Source organism: Rhineura floridana, chromosome 2, assembly GCF_030035675.1.
Source record: "Rhineura floridana isolate rRhiFlo1 chromosome 2, rRhiFlo1.hap2, whole genome shotgun sequence".
Taxonomy (NCBI): domain Eukaryota; kingdom Metazoa; phylum Chordata; class Lepidosauria; order Squamata; family Rhineuridae; genus Rhineura; species Rhineura floridana.
The window spans coordinates 203,535,101-203,560,616 of record NC_084481.1 but is presented as its reverse complement, the minus strand read 5'-3'; the positions used below and the strand labels follow the sequence as shown (position 1 = coordinate 203,560,616).

The 25,516-nt window shown below is 41.8% G+C and overlaps 1 protein-coding gene across 10 annotated transcripts in view; it reads left to right on the top strand.

The window, feature by feature from the left end:
* EML5 (EMAP like 5) overlaps positions 1–25,516 on the top strand; it is a 240,719-nt gene that overhangs the window by 158,872 nt on the left and 56,331 nt on the right. For 4 of the 10 annotated variants that reach the window (XM_061611916.1, XM_061611915.1, XM_061611914.1 and 1 more), the window contains 5 exons: positions 5,358–5,372; positions 22,427–22,505; positions 22,962–23,091; positions 23,288–23,386; positions 25,437–25,457. In XM_061611916.1, the coding sequence (XP_061467900.1) occupies positions 5,358–5,372; positions 22,427–22,505; positions 22,962–23,091; positions 23,288–23,386; positions 25,437–25,457 (344 nt within the window). Of the gene's footprint in view, positions 1–5,280; positions 5,373–22,413; positions 22,506–22,961; positions 23,092–23,287; positions 23,387–25,436; positions 25,458–25,516 lie in introns of those variants that run through there. The other 6 variants (XM_061611917.1, XM_061611913.1, XR_009760754.1 and 3 more) reach the window with 6 other exon arrangements.

The window sequence follows — 25,516 nt, the reverse complement described above, 5'->3', positions numbered from 1 at the left end:
TCTTCCCCTCCTGTGTAGGACGATGGAAGCCCTCAGAATTTAAATCCCCTGTAAGATCCTCCAGTCCGCTCGGTATCTAGAGATTCAGCGGTGTATCCGGACCTGAAACTCAAGTCAAGGGTACTGAAACTTCCGTCATAACTACCCAAAGTGATCAAGTCCGAATTTGACGTCCCACTACAATTTAAGAAGTCAGTCCCAACCGCTAACAAATATTATACTCTGGACCATCATGGACGTGCTGAAAGTCTCACTGGTAGATGCCCCAATAGTGAATTTGCTGAATCCATCCTTGAACCCAAAGGACTTGGATGCCCACCTTAAGGACCCAACAGAACGCAAAATGGATCAGGGTCTCAGGAGGATCCATGAGGTGAGTACACTATCAATTTGGGCGGCATCAGCCTCCTCAGTGTTTGCAAGAGCTTCCCTTCTCTGGCTGGAAGACTTGCTGGATGGTCCGTAGCAGGATCTGGCCTGAACCTGCAAGTCTCTACTAAAAATTTCTCAGGCAGTGACCTTTGTGGCAGATGCATCTATGAATGCCATGCAGTTTTCAGCAAGGTCATTTGCAGCTGGCATTTTTACTCGAAGGACCCTGTGGTTGCGCCATTGGGAGGCTGACCCTACATCCCGCTCTAATCTCACCTCAGAACCCTATGTGGGAGGCAAGCTATTTGAAGATGACGCCCTAGCAGGCATCCTGGAATCTAAGGAAAAGAAGTCAATGCCTTCCACCAGGAAAAGGGATGATAGAAGAACCTTTTGGAGATCATTCCATCCTTATCTAATGTTGCAGTCCTTTTGAGGCTCCAAGACATTGGGAAGGGCAAAGGACGCCTGTACCAGCCGTTCCTTCTGGAATAGACAATGCAACCAGGACAAGTGGCAACAGCACTTTCCCAACAGATCTGGGTTTGGATCACAGTTGCGAGGGAATAAACATCAGTTCTGACTGTTGGGCTGGTGACCAGTAGGCATTACTGTCTCTAGTAGTTTTCCATGAAGCCTGCAAGTTTGAAGACGTAACTGTGGTTAAGGGGGAGTTATGTCTATGCTCTGTCTGGGAACGGACTGCCAGGGTCGTTGCTATGGTAGCCATCTGATAGCGACTGGGAAAGTTCTAACAGAGTCTATGTGTTGTTCTCTTCTGAATTATGCCTCTGAGCTGAGAGGCTGTCTTTTGTGTTTATCTATGGCGAGAGATGTAACCAGAAGGGGGGTGACTGAAGAATCTCTACATGTATTTACTCTTAAGTCTCTGGCCTTAATGTCTTAATAAAGACTCTTAACATGCTCTGAAGACGTTTTCTTGCTCAACTTAACTCCAACGTAATGTATGCTGTTTCACACAACAACGCACACAAGCCAACACTGACACCAGCACCCCCCGGTGGGAGGCTGCCTCCAACAATTTGCTCATCGCTGGAGGGAGACGTCATTGGACCAATCAGTACTACACACCCTCCATTATGGGTTAAAGTTGGAATTCACATCCCGCCCTCTGATGAGATTCCTACCATCCCCTATCTTAGCATCTCCAGGCAGAAGGGAGAGGATCCTACAGGGAATTTCCCATTTACTAGAAATTGCAGAATAGAACCTGTCCCAATAGGGGAGAGGTTCTTGGGAAACTACTCACTATTCTTCACCGTCGCAAAAAAAGATGGCTCGTTCAGGGTGGTACTCGACCTGAAGAACATGAGTGAATATATAAAGTACTGCAAGTTTCGCATGGACACCTTGCTATCAGTAAAGGAGGCCTTGAGAAGGGGAGACTTCCTCATCTCAGTTGACCTGAAGGAGGCCTACCTTCACGTCCCTATTTTTTCACCTCATTGGCGCTACCTCTGGTTTGCTGTGGGGGAAGACCACTTCCAGTACAGGGCCATGCGCTTTGGTCCCAGGGTATTTACAAAAATCGTGGTTGCCCTGGTGGCACACCTCAGGACACGGAGTCCATGTCTTCTCCTACCTGGACAACTTCCTGATTCAGTCCCCATTGCTCCACAAGGCCTGGGAAACTCTGCACGTTACCTTGGCCTGTCTGAAAGACCATGGCTTCATAATCAACCAAGCCAAGAGCCAGGTATATCCATCCTGCTGCATAGTACATCTTGGGGCCACCATAAACTCACAGCAGGGAATCATAAGGTTGGCATAGGACAGAGTAAACAAGATACGCACAGCAGTATCACATCCTGTGTCTTCCCCTTCAGCAGACCTCATGCAACTAGCAGCGGTTCTGGGGTTGATAGCCTCAACCTTCCAAACTACTCCATGGGCACATCATCAGTCTCACCCCCCGCAGTGGGCACTACTCTCCTTCCAAGGTGAGATAGCGACAAGGCAACACTGGAGATTGGCACTGTTCCCGATGGTCCAGCAGTCCCTACTATGGTAGGCAATCTGCTAAAGGGCATGCCATTCCAGGATCCCCCATGGACTCTAATCACGTCAGACGCCAGCCTATTGGGCTGGGGAGCCATATGCGATGGCCAAATGGTGCAAGACACATGGTCAACAGGAATCAGCATTCCCTATCAATCTCCTGGAACTTTGCGCAATTCATCTGGCCCTAAGACACTTCACGGAGTCAAGACAGTTGGGGGCAGTGCTTGTCAGAACAGACAACATGTTAGCCAAAGCTCATGTGAACCATCAGGGAGGCACATGCTCCCTCCACCTATTTCAGTGGGCAGAAACATATGTGGACTCAATCCTGGCAGAATACCTCAGAGGGGAAGACAACAGACAAGTGGACTGATTGAGCCGAGAGAAAGTCCATCAGGGAGAATGGAAGCTTCACCCAATGGCCTTTCAGGAGATAGTGGCACACTTTGGCAGATTCAAACTGCCATGTCAAAAGTTTTTTTGCCAGGTATGCAGCACCAGAGGCAGAAGGAATAGATGCTCTGACATCCCAGTGGTTTGCAGGTCAGCTGTATGCCTTCCTGCCACTTCCAATTATCCCCAGGGTAATCCAAAAGATGCGAGCCGAAAGGGCAACAGTTCTAGTGGTAGCTCCTTGGTGGCCAAGAAGACCCTGGTTTCTGGAACTCCTCGACCTATTGGTCAATCCTTCATGGGAAATTCTCATCAGAGAAGACCTGTTGGCACAGGGACAGCTTCTCCACCCAGACCCAGGGGGGTTGGCGCTTCATGTCTGGAGGTTGAGAGGCGATGTCCCCTGAGAAGAGGCATTCCTCCTCGGGTGGTGGAAGCAATGATGGCTTCTAGATGTCCTTCTACCATTAAGATATACGAGAGTACATGGAAGGCCTTCTCTGCTTGGTTGCAGAAGAAAAGGCTACTTCCAAGGAAAGCAGGTATCAATGAGATCCTCTCCTTCCTACAAGATGGCTTATCATTGGGTCTCAGACCCAACACCCTCAGGCACCAGGCTTTGGCATTATTGGCTATCCCCTCCAGATCCCCAGACAACCCACTGGGATCTCATCTTTTCCTCAAACGTTTCCTTTGTGGAGCAATAATGTTGGTGCCACCTACGGTACATTGCTACCCAACTTGGGACCTAAACAAAGTGTTAACGGCCCGACAAAAGCCCCCATTTGAACCTCTCAGTAAAGTCTCTCTTCATCTACTGTCCTTTAATGCCTTGTTTCTTGTGGCCATTACTTCGGCCCATAGAGTGTCTCTCTGTCGATAAGAATTACTGTGTGTTTCATAAGGATAGAGTCATTCTCCACACTGTCACTTCATTTCGCCCTAAAGTGCTGTCTATCTTTCACTGTCAACAAGCACTTGTGCTTCCCTCTTTCTGTTCTAATCCGGTTCACCCCACAGAGAAGGCATGGCACTCACTTGATGTGAGGAAAGCCCTAAAAGTATATATCTCTAAAACAAAATCCATACGCAAAACAGATAGCTTGTTTGTGTCCTTTCACCCAGCATTGTTAGGGAATAAGGTTTCCACTTCTACACTAGCTAGGTGGGTTAAAGCATGTATCACTTTGGCGTACGCTTCCTGAGGCTGGTCCACCAGGCCAAGATTGTGGCCCACTCCACTAGGGCGGCAGCCACATCAGCAACGTTCTTGCGCAATGCCTCTCTCCTAGAGATCTGCAGAGCAGCTACATAGGATACTCCTAATACGTTTATTCAGCATTACAAAATAAACACGTACACGTCCGCTGAGGCGGCCTTTGGGAGAAGAGTGCTACAACACGTCCTCTCCGACTGATAACGTTTTTTCAGCCCAGCAATATCCCCACCCTACATGGGTCAGCTTTGGTATGTCCTACTTGAGATCATCTTTTCCATGCACAGGAGAAGAGACATTTGGTCTTACCATGAAACAGTCTTCTCTGGGCATGTCAAAGATTATCTCAGGTCCACTCCCTAGGAGTGCTGGGCTGCCATCACTACTCCACGATAGGCCTCTAGCAGAGAGTGTATAAGTGCTGTTCGTGTTTCTCCCTATTGGTGTAGTTGCTACCTTTTTCTTTCCTCGTTTGTTGGCTTGTCATCAAGAACTGTGGCAAGGATCTACGCAGAGCAGGAAGTCCCTGCAAAATTCAACAGTGCTCTTTGTGCCTTCAACAGCTAGGTGGAGGTAATTACCCACCTGAGATCATTTTTTCCATGCACAGAGAAGACCATTTCACGGTAAGACCAAACATCTCTTCCAGATGCAGAATCAATCACAGGCAAATAAATATTTTATTTCACATTTTGTTAAATAATTTTGGAAGCGTATGCAAGAGGAATGTTGAGTCCTTGCATCTCAGTTGTCATGTATATTTCTGCAATTTTAAGTGTTAGCAGGTAGATTCTCACTTTACATTTTAAACAGTAGTTTAGATAGTCAGTTACAAAATACATAGCCTTCTCATCTAGTCTGAATGTAAAATCCAAGTGACAACCACAAAAAGAGTAGGCCTCTGCTTACAAGTATTTTACAGAGACATATGCTGAATTTTACACACAAAGATCTCACTGTTGGGCGAGGAAGGTCTTTAATATGTGCCCAAAAGACAACAAAGATAGCACCTGTCTAACATTTAAGGGGAGGGAATTCCAAAGGGTAGGTGGCACAACAGTAAAGGCATGATTCCTATATTGTATGGAACATATGCAGGAGGCCCTCACCTGTAGAGCACAGTGATTCATCACCTTGAACTTAGCCTGGTAGCTAATGAAGTGTCTTATAAGTGCAGATAGTAAATAAATAAATAGCATTTCAAATACGAAGAGATCATAATGTTTTGAATGAATAATGGACAGAAGCAAATATTTTGTCCATTGCATTAATTTCAGTTTTCTTTACCCTAGATTTATGATATACACTGTACATATTCTAATAATCCTGCTTAATTTTTATGCTTCCGGGGAAGGCAAGGGGTTGTAAGGTAAGCACTTACGTACATTATAAAGCATATTTCAATTCATCTGATTGGGAAAAAATGCAAAGGGCCATAGCTCAGTAATAGAGCATCTTCTCTGCATGCAGAAAGTCCCATGTTCAGTCCTTGGCATCTCCAGGTGGGACTGGGAGAGACTGTTGCCTGAAACCTTGGAGAGCCGCTTGCTGGTCAGTGTTGACTGTGATGTTTCATGCATATATGTAAATATTTCATGCTTTTGTATTCTAAAATATATGGTAAGAGGTTATAGTAGCATGTTTAAGGTAAGTGATGAGTGTTGCGAGGGGGCAATGACTGAGTAGAATGCTGGAGTGTGTTGCATGGTGATTGGCTGAGTGACTGAGAGTGGAAGATTTATATCAGAGTGGTGACAGTTTGGCAGTTGGATTGTGTGTAGATTGGATTGTATAGGAATTGATGAGATTATTTATTTATTTATTGCACTTGTATACCACCTCATAGCCGAAGCTCTCTGGGCAGTTTACAGTGTAGAGATTAGTGCAGTGCAGAGATTAGACAGTGTAGGTTCGCTGTTGGTTTATTATTTTGAAATTAGATGGTGAAAGTGTGAGATTGTGTAGGAATATTTCAGTGTGGATAGGACAGGTAGCTTAAAAGCTTAAAAGAATATCCAGTAACTTTAGTGAAAGTCCAAGAGAAATGTATTGAACCATATGCTTATGAACACAAAGTGAGCTTGCTCTTTTTGAATACATCTGTACTTTAATAAATATTGTTTGGTTTTCACACACACGTATGCCTCATCATTGGCTACATTAAGGGTGAATCAGATACAGTTGTCTGTGGTGGCAGCAAGGGCCTGAAGGAATGATATAGTATCAGGTTGCAGGGGCTCAACTCAGAGCTGTGAGCTTTAAAGAGACAGAGTGTCACCGGGGAGTTGAAGCTTGCCTGGATACCTGAGCCATTATAGCAACAGGGCTGGGGGAACATTACTATATCTGGTGTGTGTAAGTAGAATACCTGTGCCCCTCTGCTAAAAAATGTGTGTGACATGGACAATACTGAGCTAGATGGACGAATGGTCTGACTCAGGATAAGACAGCTTCCTATGTATGGAAGTGGTAAGTAATACCTATGCAAACAGGGTCCATGGGAATACCAAGATGGGAGGAAAATATTATAATGATAAAAGTCGGTATTTTTAAAAGACCTTGAGGAGTTAAGTGTTCAGATTTCATTGAAAGCCTACATGAGTTTGCACTTGCCATTTGTTAGATCCTTTACCACCATATAGAGTGCTCTGACTAATTCCAAAGCATAAACAACAAAGCAGACCAAATCTTTCTCAAAAGTTGTGGATTTTTTAATATCTATTCTATTTTTTTATCTTTGTGTGAATATTTTGTTGGACATTTATAAAATAGTAATACAGTTGGAAAATGGACTAGGTCATCAAAATTTCATATGCAAGAGTTACAATACAATGCACATAAACCCTTCCTACTAATGGTTACAATAAAACGGCAATGAGAATGGTATGGTAAGGCCATTGACAGCTAAATGACTAAATGGTGCCTCTTCTTGAGACAAAAACTGGCCACATTTATTTACCAAAGCACTGGAAAATTTTGTAGCTAAACAGTACCAAGGTTGCACTGAGACTTTGACTTCTAAACAATAACACATCTCTTTTGCTTTCTTCCATACTCAAATTGATTTATGAGATGAAGCTGGTCTTCAAAATAGTGTCTATATTTAAACACAAGTGAGGTCATATGGCATTCCTATTTTAATTATTGTAACTCGACATCAATCAAATATCAAGCAATCCTCTCAGACTATTGCACTTTAACAGTCGAGAGGGTGCAGCAAATAGCCTTAGATTATCATCTCCAGTGTAATGTAATAAACTTTAATTTTGATGAGGCTGGGCTCCATGTTAAGAGAGTAGTAGTGAATACAGGGAAAGTGTTTTAATTAAAATGTTATGGAACAGGAATATTCCAACATGAAGGTGAAAGCACTGAAGATAAGATTGGAAATTATACTTCAGAGACCTGTAGCAGCTGATATAACTAGCTGGTTTGAAATGAGCACAACAATTCAGTATGATGAAATTTGTATTATTGGATGATGTAAGAGGTATGGTTTGTTGGCAAAAAATTGTAGCCAAGAACTGAAAACTACAAATAGAAGCATTAAAATGGCTGAAGAGTATTTTGCTATTACTGTATTATCAAATGAGTATTGTGCCTTTGTAGAAATTGCCTTCAGTGTAAGACTATGGGTTTATTTATCTGCCATTGCCTTGTAAATAAATAATTGTTTAAGGAATGATCACGTACTTCCTGCCCCATTCACTTCTGTGGCGACCACCTCCTCACCTCCCCACCTCCCCATTGCAAGTGTCATTATTCTGAATGCAATTCTGCTTTTCCCACTTACAGCCGGAGAGCCTTGAACCCTACATGTGCTTGGCTCTGCATTGCCCTTTGTTGAGCGTAGTGCAAATGCAGCTTGGCTTTTCCCTCTCCTAGTCTCCAAAGGAGAAGGAAGAGTGAGTGTCACCTGTGAGTCTCAGATATAATCTTCTGCTTGGGTTTTCACCTGGGGCACTTACTACTCATTACATATAAGTGGAAAATTACAAAGCTGCCTCATTGTTAACAGGTGAAAAATTAATAATAAGTAATAGAATTTGTAAGAGAATAAGCAATTAGTGTAATGGTTAGGGAGTGTCCCAGGTTTACCCACAATAATTATAACTGGGCCCAGCAATGTGATATAAAAGCAAGTAGGCAGAAGCATGCAAGATGGAATTTTCCAAACCATCCTTTTCTGCCCTAAAAGCAAAGTTTGAGTAACGATTTTCTGTCTAATTTCTCATCCCATTCCTTTTGGCTAAAGAAACCTGTGAAATATCAAGTTACAAATCATTTCCCAAAAAAGTTGTAAAAGTTCTTCTCCTACATCCCTGTTCTATTGTGTAGTGTTGAGGCATGCTTGATGAGCCATCCTTACCAAAGAGAGGAACTTGAGTAAATAGTTATAGCAAGCTTGCTTCTTTGCTCCCCAACAGATGTAACTTTTTTCTTCTCATTTCCTTATAATACAGACTCTTCCCCTTCTAATATTCCTTCCTCTTTTCTTTTTCTTTATGCTGCCAAGTTACTGCTGTATAGCAATCCATTTCTCAACAACTTTTTTTAATCCTCCCCACATCTTACTCCTGTAAAAATATATGGCATAATAAAAACTTTACAGATTTTTGTTCCTGCATTCTAGAGCCATGTAGTATTAACTATGTTTTGATAATTTAACATGTAGTTTAATTATGTTTTGTTTGATTATGTCTTTGAAAACCAAAAGAGGGGAAAAAATTCCTCCTCCCTCCCCTATAAATTCTCTTACACTTGGATTTGCTAGAGGATCAAAGAAACACAATTCTGTATCTTTTCTGCTATAAAATCATTTTAGAAGATTGGTTTTCTTATCTTTTAAAACACATATTTCACTGAGTTAACATTCAACCAAACTGGAATAAGTAATCATTCTCTCTTTCTTCTGCTGCTGAAAAGAGGTTCCAGGTAATGCTTTTACTTTGCTAATGTCTTTTTCACATTTCGGCATCATCTTTCATTACTCTGCAAAGCTGTCTGTCATTTTGGTGTCACTCATACATGTGTACGTGATCCTGCCAACCTTCAACATGTTGCTATCATGTTACTTTCCATACATATGTAGAACTCTGCAAATGTAAACACGTCTGTTCATCCCCCCACCCAATTTAAATAATAAATTTTAAAACGCTGAACACACATAAAATAAAGTAACATTAGATGTTCAATCAATTCTTGAGAATTTTTACATTATAAGTTTTCAAAGAAATTTCTCCGATGATGCTAGTTAATTTATTATTTTATTTATTATTACATTTATAGCCCACATTTTCTCCAAGGAGCTCAAGGTGGAGTACATGGTTTCCCCCTTCCTATTTATCCTCACAAAAACCCTGTGAGGTAGCCGGGTTACACTGAGAAGTGGAAGAAACCTTGAATACAATTTAACATTTAATTGCTGGCTCGATAAAAACCTGCAGGAAGTTTTTTTTTCTTATGGACTTGTTACATATTTAGCAATACCTCTCTTTAAAGAGGTATTAGGAGGGCCTTTTATGTGTGTGACAGTACTCATTTGTATAGAATACTGTCACTTCTTTTTTTTGCTGCCCATGGAAGCTATTTTGTGCTGGCAACCCAGCACTTTTATCAATGTGTAAGTACTGGCACCTTATTTTTTACCAAAAATGGTACTGGGTATTAATAATATCTCTCATGAAATAAGATTTTTATTAGGACCTGTTTAATTCATAATCTGCTGCTTTCCAGAATCTCACTCGATGCTTTGGTGAATCTTCTGCTTTTCTGTTTTTTCCCCTCACATGGTCTTTTTGTATCCTGCTCACTGACATAGACACTTATTTCTGTCTTGAAACAGTTATTTGTCCTGTCATGGACCACACTTTTCAGAAGCAATTTTGTCTTCTTAGTTTGAACCACTTTATGTAGCTGCTACTTTAATATTTCATTATTATTTTCCATTTCAGTTAGACCTAGACAAATATAGAGATCTGCTGCAAGGATACTTAGGTATTTTGTTGGTTCATTGCCATCCATGCTTCCCTAATTGATGTTTAAAGATGTAGGATGAGAACTGTATCACAGTATGAAAATGGGAAGGCTGCATGTTTGGGATTGTATCACATGCTCTGGCCAATGCTTGAATCAGTGCTTAACAAATGAAGTGGACCTATACACATAAATCCAATATACTAACTTGAACTGGAACCTTCATAAAGCACTTTGGGAAGTAAATGATGGAGTGGATCAGTCTGGGATCTCCTTTCCTTCCTTAGAGCAAGGCAGAGAGGAGGGGGAGATTAGCAGAGACAAAACATTAAAATTAAGGGAAGGGGAGAAAGATGGGCAGTGACAGTGGAAGAGGCAAGCGCACTGGAGCCTGGTGTGTGCTAATTTGCCAACCCCCTGGACCCTGCTGCCTGAGGCAATTATCACATTTTGCCTAATGGATGGGCCAACCCTCATGATCTGTATATGACCATCATACACAATAATATGCATGTAAGCTTTGGGGGATTTGTACATATAAATAATTTTCCATGTAGGATTTTTTATAACACAATCTTTATATTCTTTTCAGAGCCAGTCATTTTAATTTGTATAAATCCCTTATAGCACAATCCAAATGACTGGGAGCCAGCAGGAGGCAGAGTGGCAGTGGAGGAGCTGTTGGAAAGGTCCGCAGCATCCACTCCCCATTCAGGAGCTGCCAGCTGGCTCCCATGCACAGGCCCATTGAAGAGTAAGTGGTCCCCTAGGAATATTTTTACTGTGCTGGCCTATTAGCCAGTGTAATTCTCATGGGGATTGGGATTTTGTGTAAGTCCCCCCTTGGCTTCTCTCGCACCATACCCCTGGAATGTCCCATTTTCAGGGCTACTGCCAGCTTCTGCTGGCTCTCCGTCCACTGGGCTGGCCTTTCCTGATGGTCCCCCAGTGGCGCCAAAAGGGTCCTCACAGCACTGCAGCTCAGCCGCGATGGGGGGCTTCTGCTGGTGGAGCCCAGCAGAGCCTAGTGGCACCGGGAGCCTGTCAGCTCACCCAAGTGTCATTCACCTCCACCTCCCCCAGCCCAGTGCAAATAGGACTTGGATTGCACCCTTAGTCTGCTTAAAAATGTTTTGCAGTCTTTTTTCATGGTTGTTGACGTTAGTGTTTATCATATTGTATTAGGTTTAAATAATTTATCATATGTATTGTTGTGCATCATTCTGGAAACTGATTTGATGGACAGTATAGAAATGTTTTAAACAAATAATATAAAATAAATTGTAAGTTGGGTGTGACGTCCTTCCCCAGCACCACCTGTGAAGCTCTCACTTTGTGGCTACCAGCAGACAGGAACGTCAGGTTTATTCTTACCCTTTTCAGCTCTAGCACAGATTTCAATAAATCCCACTGCTAGGCAGCACCACCAGTCAATTTCTGTAACCCAAACTCCCAGAGACTTTGCCTAAGTCTCTCTATAGCTTGTTACTTTGTGACTGTGTGCCTATGCTGTTCCCAACCCCCTTGTATCTTTACATTTAAAGCATACAACTCTGGGTTGCTCTGGATACGTGACTTGTTACAATCTCTCCCTTCACCGCTGCCACCATTAGATACAGTTTCTGTTCAGCCTTGGTAATTACCTTGCCCTCCCTTCTGGTCTGTATATTCCCCCAGCCAAGGATCAGGCCTTTGGTAAACCAAGTAAGTATTTATTAAATATCAGAAATAACAAGATTACTTAAGGAATGTTTCACAAGTGTATGGTTTCATCTATATTCTGTTAGGTACTTGACTTTTTACTAATTGCCTCAGAACTCTGACTCACTCTCAACACCACCACCTCCAAACCTCCAACCTCTCTCAACCTCTCAAAGACACCACCTCAACCACAACCTCCCTAGATTCAACTGTCATTCTTCCATTTATACTCCCAGCCATTCAAACGCTCAGCCAATCATCCAGCATTCTACTGCTCATGTACTCCCCCCTCCTCTTTCACTCTACTTACCATATATCTTCAATATAAACAGCACTTACCATATTTATAATATAAGCAGGAACATCACATTGGGCACCTCTTATTATTTAGTACTTATTCTATATTCTCCTTTCATGGACAATAAAATGAGAATTCAGTGTTCTGATAGCATCTACTATCCTGATTGAAACATGCAAGTAATTGTTTTGGAAAAATCTGCCCCTGGCCATATAGCATTATGCCAAAACAATTAACTCAATAGCCCTTTAATTGTTTTTCAGTGGTCATGCTATGAGAACTTTTTGACCCAGAAATTCCTCTTTGCAGGGAGCTTATGTTAGCTGATCCAATCTTCATCCTATATTTTTCAAGTAGCTCTTTCTTTTACTTGCTTGAAACTTACAGTCAGTAAAAATAGCAAAAAAATGTACACAAACTTTAGAACTGCAAAAACAATGTGTGAGGCTACAGTCAGACTAGCATAAGAAGCAACATTCTAAAACTTGCAATGTCCAGACTGATGCAAAACAGAATTTTTTCATCCTCAGTTGTCATGTGGCCTGAGTACAGGGTATATGGAGTGACCGCTCTAGACACCACAGCCATCCTCTTGTGGGATCTTCAAAGGCCTCGGCTGAGGCCTCTTCCAAGCTCTGAGATAGGGAGAGATCATGCACCAACTAAAAAGTAAGTGGCATGTTGGCAGCGCAAGACACTGCCAAGCATGGAGCCGAGCGCCCATGCCAATCATAGCCAAGGTATACATGAATTGATAAGAAATTTGGTGAACACAACAGAGGATGTTTTGGAACACTCCAAATCAGATACACAACTTCCAGGAGAGTGCCCTAGAAATGCATTCTAGGCATTGAGTTTAAATCCTTGCAAGACAGAGGCCCTCTGGGTGAGTAGTTCCCATGTCTAGGAGATGGGTCAGTTGCCTGTTCTGGGTGGGGTTGTGCTCTCCAAGTGAGTTGTGCTCCTCCTGAAGCTCAGAAGCAGGAAGCAATAACATAAAACTTTGCCCCTCCCTGTCTTTTGAGGCCTCAGTTCATTTCCTGCCACAACTCGGAGCAGAACCTCCTTGAGTCATCTCTATTCCTCACTTCACTGTCTTTTCTCTGCAGTAGGGATGGGATCTGCTGTTTTGCTCTGCTTCAGTTGTAAGTCCGCCCTCCCCGTACAGGCACTATATACCCATGTCGGTTTGTCTCCTGCTCCAGTCCACTCATTATTGATAGAACTATTATAATTTTAGCAGATAAAATTATTGATAATACCATAGAATAACTGGTCCTTTATCATATCAGCCCTGTGTTTATTTCTTGGAGGGGGGAGGTGTCTGGAGCCAGCTAGACTTTGAGAAATAAGACAAAACCTTATATGTTCGTGGAAAGTCCATTGTACAGGCATGTAGGCCGGCACTTCTACCCTCCGTCAGCAGAGGACACAGACTCTGTTATATTGGTTCTACATTCCTGGCTGCAGAGACACCCAACTCCTTTCTCCTAAAGGGAAGGGGGGCAAACCCTGTGGGATTTAACAAAACTGCTTATTACATAGTAGGCTAAGAGCAATAAATACAAATGATCACAACATTGATATTAAGGGAATGGGTTTTTTAAAAAATCTGATTCTGAAAATGTAAGCGGAAAGTTGTCAGTTCAATATCCGATCCACAGAGATAATGTGGGATAAAATGGATAATTTGCTATTAAGTCCGAATTCTGCGGAATCCTTGCCCATCCCTTCTCTGCAGGCCCCCTCTTTTGTTCTTCATCCTCCCTCCATTTTACTGCTTGTGTCTCTGTCTGTTTAATCCAGTAACAGCTGAGGATGGAAAAAGCCCCCAGTTTGCATCCAGATGAACACTGCAAATTTTAGTATTTTTTTAACGATAGTCTGATTGTTCTCTCAAAACATAATTTCTTTTGCAGTTATTTTAAAGTTCAATCTTATTTGTATTGCACTGCCTGCTGGCTTGTCTGCAGCAGTTCTTTTGGAGATTGTTGGCCTTCTAATACTGCTTAACCTAAACTTTGGGAGAATATATATATATAACTTGTGGTGCTTAATTGTTAATTGAATACACTGAGATGGAGGATTCCCATGCAAGTATTATTTGTTAGTAGGTATTGGGGAGGAATCTGTAGAACAGATTCAAAAGTAGATTCACCTGATTCAGTCCTGGTGGATCATGACCTAGATCGGATTAAAGTCCACTTTAGAATCTACAGTCCTATGGATCCGTTCATGAGGCAGTAAAAAAAATAATCAATCCTTTTTTAACAAAGCAAAATAGGTCATCCACCACCCTGGAGCAGCTATTCCATGGGGGTCCTTGCTACTGCACACTTTGAATTATAATAGAGCAAGTCCCCCTGGGAGCAACAGGATTGGTGGCATTCTGTTGCTCTCAGAAGAAGGTTTATGGAAAAAAGCATGGCTAATAGCAGCAGTTATGAATCTTGAGTTAGAAAGCATACTCTTTTCATGAGATTATTTACTTAAGGCTGTACAGTTACCTGGAAGTATGCTCCACTGAGTTCAGTAGGACTTACTTCCAAGTAAACATGGAGAGGATTGTGTTGTAAGTTGCTTATGAATTGTATTTAGAATTTTTATGTTCACCTTCCATTATTTGGGAGGCCTTACTTATTTGCTTGTTTAGTAAGGTTTCCTTGGTATTGATATTACAGTATCCAAACAAAACATGTATTTGTACATGCAGCCATTCAGATTCAGTGCCACTTTTGAATTGCACAAATTAAGATCATTAACACATCAGGTTTCTTAGAATTCTAGTACACATTGGAGACTAAATCTACAGCTAGCCATAACAGGAGGGATGGCCATATGGTTAGGCATTTTTGGGGGCTTAACTCTCATTTAGTTCCACTACCATTCATGCCTTTGGAGGAAGAAGGAAAAAAAGATTTAAGTATAGGAATTACTCCCCCTCTAGGATGCACACCTTAACATGGTGAGGAGGTTTGAGAGTATCAAAGAAGCCGAGAGCAGTGCCATCAGGAGTCTAGACCAAGAGGCTAGACTCCTAGCAGGGGCACCCAAGGCGGAATGGTCAAAGCTCAGAAACCAGACTAAGATGAATCCAGATTCAGAGAAAGGCAATGGTAAACCACCTCTGAATACCTCTTCCCACAAAAACCCTATGAACAGAGCATCCAAAATGCAACACGAGATAGTGCTGGAAGATGAGACACACACACACCCAGGTCAGAAGGCACTCGCCAAGCTACTGGTGAAGAACAAGGACAAGTACGAGTACCGCTGTGACTAATGATGCAGCTAGGTCAAAGCCGAAAGGAAGCCCAGAGGCTGAAGTGCACAGATACAAAAGGAGAGTCTGGAGTTGTACAATGCACACAGTAGGAACATGAGAGGCATGAACCAGGGAAAGTTAGAAATTGTCAAGCAAGAAATGGAATGTATCAATATTACAATACTTGGCATGAGTGAATTAAAATTGATAGGAATGGGACATTTTCAATCAGACAACTACAAAATATTTTATGCAGGAAATGAGAAATTAAGAAGAAATGGGCTTTAATAGTGAGAAGTGATATAGCAAAAGCAATTAGGAGCTATAAGGCAAGGTCTGAGTGAGACATATCAATGAGATTTAATGGGAAACCTGTTAACATAACCATCATCCACGGCAAACACAGAAGTAAAGGAAATGGAGAGATTTTATGAGGAAGTACAGGAAGAAATTGATCACACACTGAAACGGGATGCTCTGATAATCATGGGGGACTGGAATGCAAAAGTAGGGAAGAGAGAAGAACTAGAAATTGTGGGAAAATGGGGCTTAGGAGATAGAAATGAAGCAGGAGATAGCCGTATTGAAATCTGTAAAGCCAATAATTTGTTTCTTGCAAACACATTTTTTGAGCAACCAACAAGACAACTGTACATGTGGACATCACCATATGGTCAATATAGGAATCAAATTGATTATATAATTGGTAGCAGAAGATGGAGAAGTTCCATACTTTGTGCAAAAACAAGACCAGCAGCAGACTGCAGGTACAGATCATGAACTGGTAATATCAAAAATGAGTAAAGCTAGAGAAGAACAACAAATTTATTTATTTATTATTTCAATTTATATACCGCCCTTAGCAGAATAGCTCTCAGGGCGGTGAACAAACAAGATAAAATACAATATATCATAATAAAAATCATAAAAACATATACAAACAAACAACAAAAAACACTACAAAAGCACAATACGACAAAAATTAAAAATACGGATTAAAAGATTAAAATGGTTAAGAAAATTAAAATGCCTGGGAGCATAAAAAGGTCTTTACCTGGCGCCGAAAAGATAAAAGTGTAGGCGCCAGGCGTACCTCTTCGGGGAGGCTGTTCCACAACTCAGGGGCCACCACAGAAAAGGCCCTAGATCTAGTAACCACCCTCCGGGCTTCCCGATGGGTTGGTACCCGGAGGAGGGCCTTAGATTCTGAACGAAGTGAACGGGTAGGTTCGTATCGAGAGAGGCGTTCCACAAGGTATTGAGGTCCCACGCCGTGTAAGGCTTTATAGGTAAGAACCAGCACCTTGAATCTCGCCCGGAAGCAAATAGGAAGCCAGTGCAGACGCGCCAAGACAGGTGTTATATGCGAAGACCGACTGGTCCTCCTCAGTAGTCTGGCAGCTGCGTTCTGCACCAGCTGAAGCTTCCGAATTGTCTTCAGGGGCAGCCCTACATAGAGCGCATTACAGTAATCCAATCTTGAAGTTACCAGAGCGTGAACAACGGAGGCGAGGTCGTCCCTGTCCAGATAGGGGCGTAGTTGGGCTACCAGACGAAGATGGTAAAACGCATTCCGTGCCACCAAGGCCACTTGGGCCTCGAGAGACAGGGAAGAGTCGAGAAGAACCCCCAAACTACATACCTGTTCCTTCAGGGGGAGTGTAACCCCATCCAGAACAGGGTTAACATCCACCATCTGAGCAGGGAAGGCATTCACCAACAATGTCTCGGTCTTGTCTGGATTGAGTCTCAGTTTATTAGCTCTCATCCAGTCCATTATCGCGGTCAGGCAACGGTTCAGCACATCAACAGATTCACCTGAAGAAGATGAAAAGGAGAAATAGAGCTGCGTGTCATCAGCATACTGATGGCAACGCACTCCAAAACTCCTGATGACTGCACCCAGCGGCTGCATGTAGATGTTGAAAAGCATGGGGGACAAAACCGACCCCTGAGGGACTCCGCAATGGAGAGTCCATGGTGTCGAGTGATGTTCCCCAAGCACTACCTTCTGGTGACGATCCGCGAAGTAGGAGCGGAACCACTGCCAAGCAGTGCCCCCGACACCCAACTCCGCGAGTCTCCTCAGAAGGATACCATGGTCGATGGTATCAAACGCCGCTGAGAGATCAAGGAGAATCAACAGAGTCACACTCCCCCTGTCCCTCTCCCGACACAGGTCATCATACAGGGCGACCAAGGCTGTTTCGGTGCCAAAACCGGGCCTGAAACCGGATTGAAACGGATCTAGATAATCGGTTTCATCCAAGAGCGCCTGGAGTTGGCTGGCAACCACCCGCTCCAAAACCTTGCCCAGAAAAGGGACATTCGCCACCGGTCTATAGTTGTTTAAATTATCTGGGTCCAAGGAGGGTTTCTTTAAAAGAGGTCTCACTACTGCCTCCTTGAGGCTACCAGGGACCAATTCCTCCCTCAAGGAGGCATTAACCACCTCCTTGGCCCAACCGGTGGTTGCAGCCCTGCCAGCTTTCACTAGCCAAGATGGGCAAGGATCCAGAACAGACGTGGTTGCCCGAACCATTCCAAGCACCTTGTCCACTTCCTCGAGCTGCACCAACTGAAACTCATCCAATAAAGAAAGACAAGGCCGTGCTCCGGACACTTCAATGGATTCATCTGTCACAACATCAGAGTCAAGGTCCCTGCGGATACATGCAATCTTATCTTGAAAGTGTCCAGCAATTTCATTACAGCGGGTCTCAGATGTTTCCATAGTGTCGTGGGGGCCAGAGTGTAAGAGCCCTCGCACGACTTTAAAAAGCTCCGCTGGGCGGCTTAAAGATGATCTAATAGAGGCAGCAAAATAGAGCTTCTTTGCTGTCTTTACCGCTTTGTATACAACTTATTGGTGGCACTTACCAAGGCATGATTGTATCCACTGGGAGTTTTCCTCCATCTGCACTCCAGCCTCCTCCTCTCATGTTTCATCGCTCTCAGCTCCGGGGTATACCACGGAGCTGTATGAGCTCTACAGCGAAGGGGGCGCGCGGGAGCGATCGTGTCAATAGCCCGGGTCATTTCTGTATTCCACAGTGCGACCAGGGCCTCGACAGGAGCACCAGTCCTATCAGCCGGAAAATCTCCCAGAGCCCTCTGAAAACCTACAGGATCCATCCGGCTCCGGGAGCGGATCAACTTAATAGATCCTCCACCTTTGCAGAGGGAAAGAGCCGCTGTAAGTCTAAATCTCAGCAAGCGGTGATCTGTCCATGACAATGGGGTAGATGAAAAACACCCCACCATCAGATCACCATCTCCATGTCCAGTGGCGAAGATCAAATCGAGAGTATGTCCCGACACATGTGTTGGGCCAGTAGAAAATTGGGACAGCCCCATTGTTGTCATGGAGGCAATGAAGTCCTGAGCTGCACCAGATAAGACAGCCTCGGCATGGACGTTGAAATCCCCCAGTACCAAACGTCTAGGGGACCTCAAAAGGACCTCCGAGACTATCTCTGTCAGCTCAGCTAAGGAAGCTGTTGGGCAGCAAGGTGGACAGTACACCAACAGTATTCCTAGTCTGTCTCCCTGGCCCAACACAAGGTGGAGACATTCCAAACCAGTCGCCGTCTGGACAGGGTGCTTGGTGAGAGGAAAAGAACTCCTATAGACCACAGCGACCCCCCCTCCCCGGCCCTCAGATCTACCACAGTGCTGAACCAAATACCCGGGTGGGCAAAGCTGGGAAAGAGCAACTCCTCCCTGATCAGCCACCCAGGTCTCGGTTATACATGCCAGGTCGGTACCCTCCTCCAGAATTAAATCATGGACAAGTGAGGTTTTATTATGTACCGACCTGGCATTCAAAAGCAGCACTTGGAGATCCGAGAGCTGGCCGATAGGACAACCAACAATCCTGTGGATATGAGGAGAACCGGAACAAGGCACAGACACAATTTGTCTGGGACGAGTTCCCCTTACCTGGCCTGTTCTCCTCCTAACGCCATACCTCCCATTACCCGTCACTATGTTAATCGGGGGGCCCGAGAGCCCCCCCACGAAGGATGGAATCTTATCTCCCAGGCACATGTTAAAAATACACGAAACCACACAAACAAGCAAACATACCAATCATTCACCCCACATTAGCCCCCCCACACACAAAGCAATCATAATGCCAAAATAAAATTTAAATAACATCCCAGAATAATATAAAGACCAAATAAGGAACAGATTTGCGGCTTTAAACCTAGCTGATAGAGAATCAGAAGAACTATGGAGTGAGGTCAGAGACATGATCAGGGAAGAATGCAAAAATACAATACCTCTAGTTAAAAAGAGAGAAAGACCTCAATGAATGATTGATGAAACTCTTAAAATGGTTAAAATAGAAGGAAAGCAAAAGGAGATAGAAACATGGTTAGAACCCTAAATGCAATAATACAGGGACTAGTACATAGGGACACAGAGAACTACTACAATAATTATTGTACAGAAATAGGATAATAAAAAGGTAGAACAAGAGCCCTATTCCAAAAGATTAGAGAAATGAAAGGGAAATTTAAACCAAGAGTAGGGATGTTGAATAACCAACAGGGGAACACACTGACTGACCAAGATGAAATAGAAGGAAGATGGAAGCAATACACTGAAGAATGGAATGGATCAAGGAATTTCAGAAGAAACTCCCCTGTTTTATAGATTACAGCAAAGCCTTGATTGTATAGATCACAAAAAACTATGGAATGCTTTAAAAGAAATGGGGGTGCCACAGCATCTGATTGTCCTGATGTGCAACCTATACTCTGGACAAGAGGCAACTGTAAGGACCGAATATGGAGAAACTGACTGGTTCCCCATCGGGAAGGGTGTGAGATGGGTGTATTTTATCACCCTACTTGTTTAATCTATATGGAGAACATATCATACAGAAAGCGGGATTGGACCAAGATGAAGGAGGTGTGAAAATTGGAGAAAGAAATATCAATAATTTAAGATATGCAGACGATACCATACTCCTAGCAGAAACCAGTAATGATCTGAAATGAATGTTGATGAAAGTTAAAGAGGAAAGCACAAAAGCAGGACGACAGCTAAATGTCAAGAAGACTAAAGTAATGACAACAGAAGATTTATGTAACTTCAAAGTTGACAATGAGGACATTGAAGTTGTCAAGGATTATCAATACCTTGGTACAGTCATCAACCAAAATAGAGACCATAGTCAAGAAATCAGAAGAAGGCTAGGACTGGGGGGGGGGGCAGCTATGAGAGAACTAGAAAAGGTCCTCAAAAGCAAAGATGTATCACTGAACACCAAAGTCAGGATCATTCAGACCCTGTTATTACCAATCTCTATGTATGGATGTGAAAGTTGGACAGTGAAAAAAGTGGATAAGAGAAAAATCAACTCATTTGAAATGTGATGTTGGAGGAGAGTTTTGCAGATACCATGGACCATGAAAAAGACCAATAATTGGGTGTTAGTACAAATTAAAGCAGAACTATCACTAGAAGCTAATATGACAAAACGGAGGTTATCGTACTTTGAATACATAATGAGAAGACATGATTCACTAGAAAAGACCATAATGCTGGGAAAAACAGGAGTAGAAAAAGAGGAAGGCCAAACAAGAGATGAATTGATTCCATAAAGGAAGCCACAGACCTGAACTTACAAGATCCGAACAACAGATGCCGTTAGAGATTGCTGATTTATAGAGTCACCATAAGTCGTAATAGACTTGAAGGCACATAACACACACACAGAGGAATTACTAATTTCTACTTTACATCAAATCCAATCACAGGAAAGACAGTTCTATTGGAAACTGATTTCCTTTCAGTTAGTAGACATTCCGTCCTTATTCTGCTGTGGTGTCCACAACATTGTGCTTTTTTGTTCTCTGTTATATATTTTGCTGCTTATACCATTTCATCATAGCGTTGATGTTTAGCAGGGATCAGAGAAGTCTCCAAGATTTCTGCTTCATCATCATGAGCCCAGTGAGCACATAGAGCCCCATCCTTTCACTCAGAGTTCAATCCTTTCCCTCTAAATCCAATCCCCTCCACATCACTCTCCTCATACACTGCCATCAGTCTCAGAAGTCAGTAATAAGTGCAGTACTGTCTAAAGTTCTTTATCAACTGTGTGTTGCATCACCTACCTGTGCTTGCCAAAATATCTTCATTCTGTGTTTTGTCATTAAAGTAGTAGAAGGTGCAAGAGGTGTTTTAAAATTTAACAGCATAGAACATTGTGTGTTACAAAATACAACTATATTTTCTGGTTGTATAGCTTAATTGTTGAGCCCTTAACCACTCTTAACCATTCATCTCTACTTATTCATTCAGATAAAAGCTGTAGTGACCCGTAGTACTCAGATAGGAGAACAACAATGGATGGATTAGGAAAAGACGAAATATGAAAGGTAGAAAGCAACAGAGCAGCCTTTGCCAGGAAAGCTTAAAGGTGCTGAGAAAAGCTAGGCTTACTTTGTTCCTTTATATTTGAGATTAATCTAGTTTGCATATAACAGTAAGCCATAAGTCATTGCTTACCACAAACAAGTGGAGGGAGCAAACCATGAGTGCCTGGCACAACACAGGAAGGAAAGGGGTGGGCACGAATAAACAGTATGTTGATGCACACTACTTATTCATGGTAATCCATGACTTAATTTAGACCGTGTCTTCCATTATGTGTGAACTGGGCAACTGAATTACTGTTTTCCATACTGTGAAAATATAAACATTGGAAAAAAGAAATAATAAAATATACATAATTTAACAACTATAAAATGGTCCCTGTGGTATAAGCAGAGACTTGTTTTTAAGCATTACTCTGGTAACCAGAAGTGATCAGGAATTGCATGCACAAGAGTGCGTGGAATCCCATGCTGGTGAGTATCCCATGAGGCTGGTGAAAGAGGGGTGGATCACTCTGTGCTGCCTCTATATCCAGTAGAGTAACTAAAGGGCTGCTAGAGGAGACACCCCTTCCTCTGCAACCAGTATAGAAATGCAGTTCTCTGTCTCTCCTTTGCCATCTTCTAGTAGGCTGGTTATTTTTTTTTGCAGGATAGTATCTTTAGGGGCTTATTTATAAGGCTTTACTAGCTAAATATTTTACAGCTTTTTCTACCCAATTCAGATAATGCTGTTTTAGTACTGAATGGGTGACAGACAACCTTTTCTTATTCACAGTTCTTTGTTTCAGACCACCAGTTAGTAGGGCATTGCCTCAGCCTGAAAAACTTCAGTCAAATAACGTTGGGAAAAAAAAGAGACCTATAGAGGTAAGAAAAATTGCTGTCCTTTTTAAAATTCTTATTTAAACTTTATTGTAGCAAATCATATGAGGGTATAATACACACCTCATTAAACAGCTTCTTTAAACAGATGCGTTTGGGACAAAGAGGTAGAATGAGCGATACATACATAGATAATATATATATAATTCATTCTGTATCTATTTGAAAGGATCTTCCAACAGTCCAGGCAGATTGGCATGATGAAAGGGCAATTTGGGGGCAAAGTTGAGGGCAGGACTCCCCTGCAATCAGAATATCCCATTTCCCCCCAATATATTAGTGGTGAAGTAGGTTATAGAATTTTTCTTGATGTTTTGGAACACTAATAAAATAAAAATTAAATTCATTTAACAGCCATGTACAGTTCTGTTCAAATATGAAACTGTCAAATTGTCTTTATTCACAAGGAAATTTGTGGTGATCATAAAACTGTTTTCTTAGGATCTAGTGCTGGAGCTGGTGTTTGGCTATCGAGGTAGAGACGGCAGGAACAATGTGCACTATTTGAATGATGGTGCTGATATAATTTACCACACTGCATCTGTTGGAATTCTGTACAATGTGGCAACAGGTAGGAAACATGCACAGATTTTGAAAGCATACAGTCCAATATACAACACAGACAGGCAAAATATAGTATATACTATATGAATAGTATATTCCATATAGTAATATACTATATAGTGTTAACATAGTGTTTTTTTCTCTCCCCCCTCTCACGGATGTGATATTGCACTTTAAATAATATGCCATATTTTTCTTTGTAGGCTCTCAGTCTTTTTACCAGGAACATAATGATGACATTTTGTGCCTCACTATAAATCAGCATCCCAAGTTTATCAACCTTGTGGCAACTGGCCAAGTAGGTATGTTTGTATTTTTTTAAAAAAGAAATTAATATATATTCATGAACACTTGGTCATGTGAATTCATAGATGGAAGAAAGCATTTGCTTATGCTGCTTCTATTTGTATGAATGTTACTCAGTTACCTGTGCCAATTACGTTTTTTCTTGCACCACTGAAAATTATTTTTAAATTGTATTGATGCTTCAGATGCTAATGCTATTATTTTTGTTGCAGATTTATCAAAATGATTTTTTAAAAACTGTTGAGCCCCATTTAATCTCAAATCAAGTCAAGTTGTTTCTTTTTTGATGCCACACCTGCTAGAATGTACAATATCATGTCCAGCGTGCACAAAATACCCATTACTGTTGGATGGAGGAAGGATTGCAGGGATCTTTGAGGGGGTGCAAACAGGTCTGCATGCTCTGCAGAAAGACACATTTCTGTCTGTGAAGACTGAGAAACAATAACAATGTTCATTGTACCTTCACATCAGTACTGAGCCCCTGCAGACAAGTAAACTGTGAGCTTTCCCACCCCAGAATAACTTGTTCATCTATAACATCTTATCAAGTGATAAGGGGGATTTTACTGTGCATCAAGTACAGCTGTGTGATAGTGTTTCTGTAACAGCATTACACTGTTTTCTATAGATCTTAGAAAAGGAAAACATACAGTAATAGAGAAAAAAGGATTGCGATTAAAAAAAACACTCTTACAAACACATAACTAACAAAATAAAAATAAAAATTGCAGTAATTGAAAGACAGTGATTGTAAGCAATCCAATGCACAAACATTGTCAATAAGGTTGATTTTAAAGTTGTGCAGGAATGAAACACTCTTTCTTGTACAAAGAGCCATTCCTGAGAACATATAATGCTAATAATATAATTTTGGGTAGGAAAGTATTTGTGCAATTTGATTTAAAATGATGCTAAACGTATACTAGAATACATGATATTTAGCCAGAATAGATGGGATTTGCAGTCTGGAAGGTTCTCAAATACAAACATGACAAATCTTCCTTTGGTTTAAATGGCAAGTTGAAGGTATGTGCCTTGATCCAGCAATTGATTCTAAGCGTAGGCACTCCAGTACATGCACAGAATTTCCTGTACTCTCCGTTCAATAAATGGAAGCAATCCATTTCTTCAAAAGATTGTTTGTGTAGATCTGCTCCCTTCATTTAAATGAATGCTGAACTTGCATGCATAAATTTTCCATCTGCATGCAAGAACGCATAAGCAATCTGGATCTGAGCTATGAACAAAATATCACAGATATTTAGGCTGGCAATTATTACAGTGATCATCACTGGATCTATTGTGTATTTGGATGTCAATAATTTTTAAAAACATTTTGAGCTGGTTCAGATATAACTAAACATGATTTGGAGGATCAGGAATGTGCTGCGGACTTGTATGCTTCCTCATATCTCCAGCCCTTGCTTGTTCAGGTTTGATTACTTACTTCCTGTTTAGCAAAAATAATAATTTGCCATCATGCCTGAACCAGAAACTGGTTAGCAATTATAGGTTAAAGGGAAAACACAAACCACCATTCAGATGTAACAGTAAACGATGGTTTGTTCTAAATAGGAAGTACTGTAACTAACTGAATCTGAATCCACAAGAAGAAAGAGGGATGAGGAAGGAAATGTAGATGAGCCTAAGGCTCATTCATTTAGTGCCAAACCATGGTTTGGTATTACAGTATAGTACATATAGACCTCTGCTGATTATATGGAATTGTAGAAACAAGGATTATTTAATCCATCTTTAGCCAAACAAGTTTACTCTGCATATAGGTGAGAATTCAGTGCCGCTCAAATTTGTATAATCTCTGAATAAGTGAACATGGCATCCCCATTTTACACTGTATATCATATTCTTGGAAGCAATAACTATCTACATATGGATAGTTAGTTTCCATTTAATATACCTGTCACATAATTGATACTGTGAGACAACAATTCTGAAACCAAAACGTGTACTTTATACCACATATATTTTAGCTAATATCTTCATTCTGGTTATAATTGTTTTTCTGCTGCTTTTCCATTACAGGAGACTCAGCAGATATGTCAGGTAAGGGAAATTAAATTTTAACATCTTCAGGTATAACTAGGTTTTTTGACATTGCATAC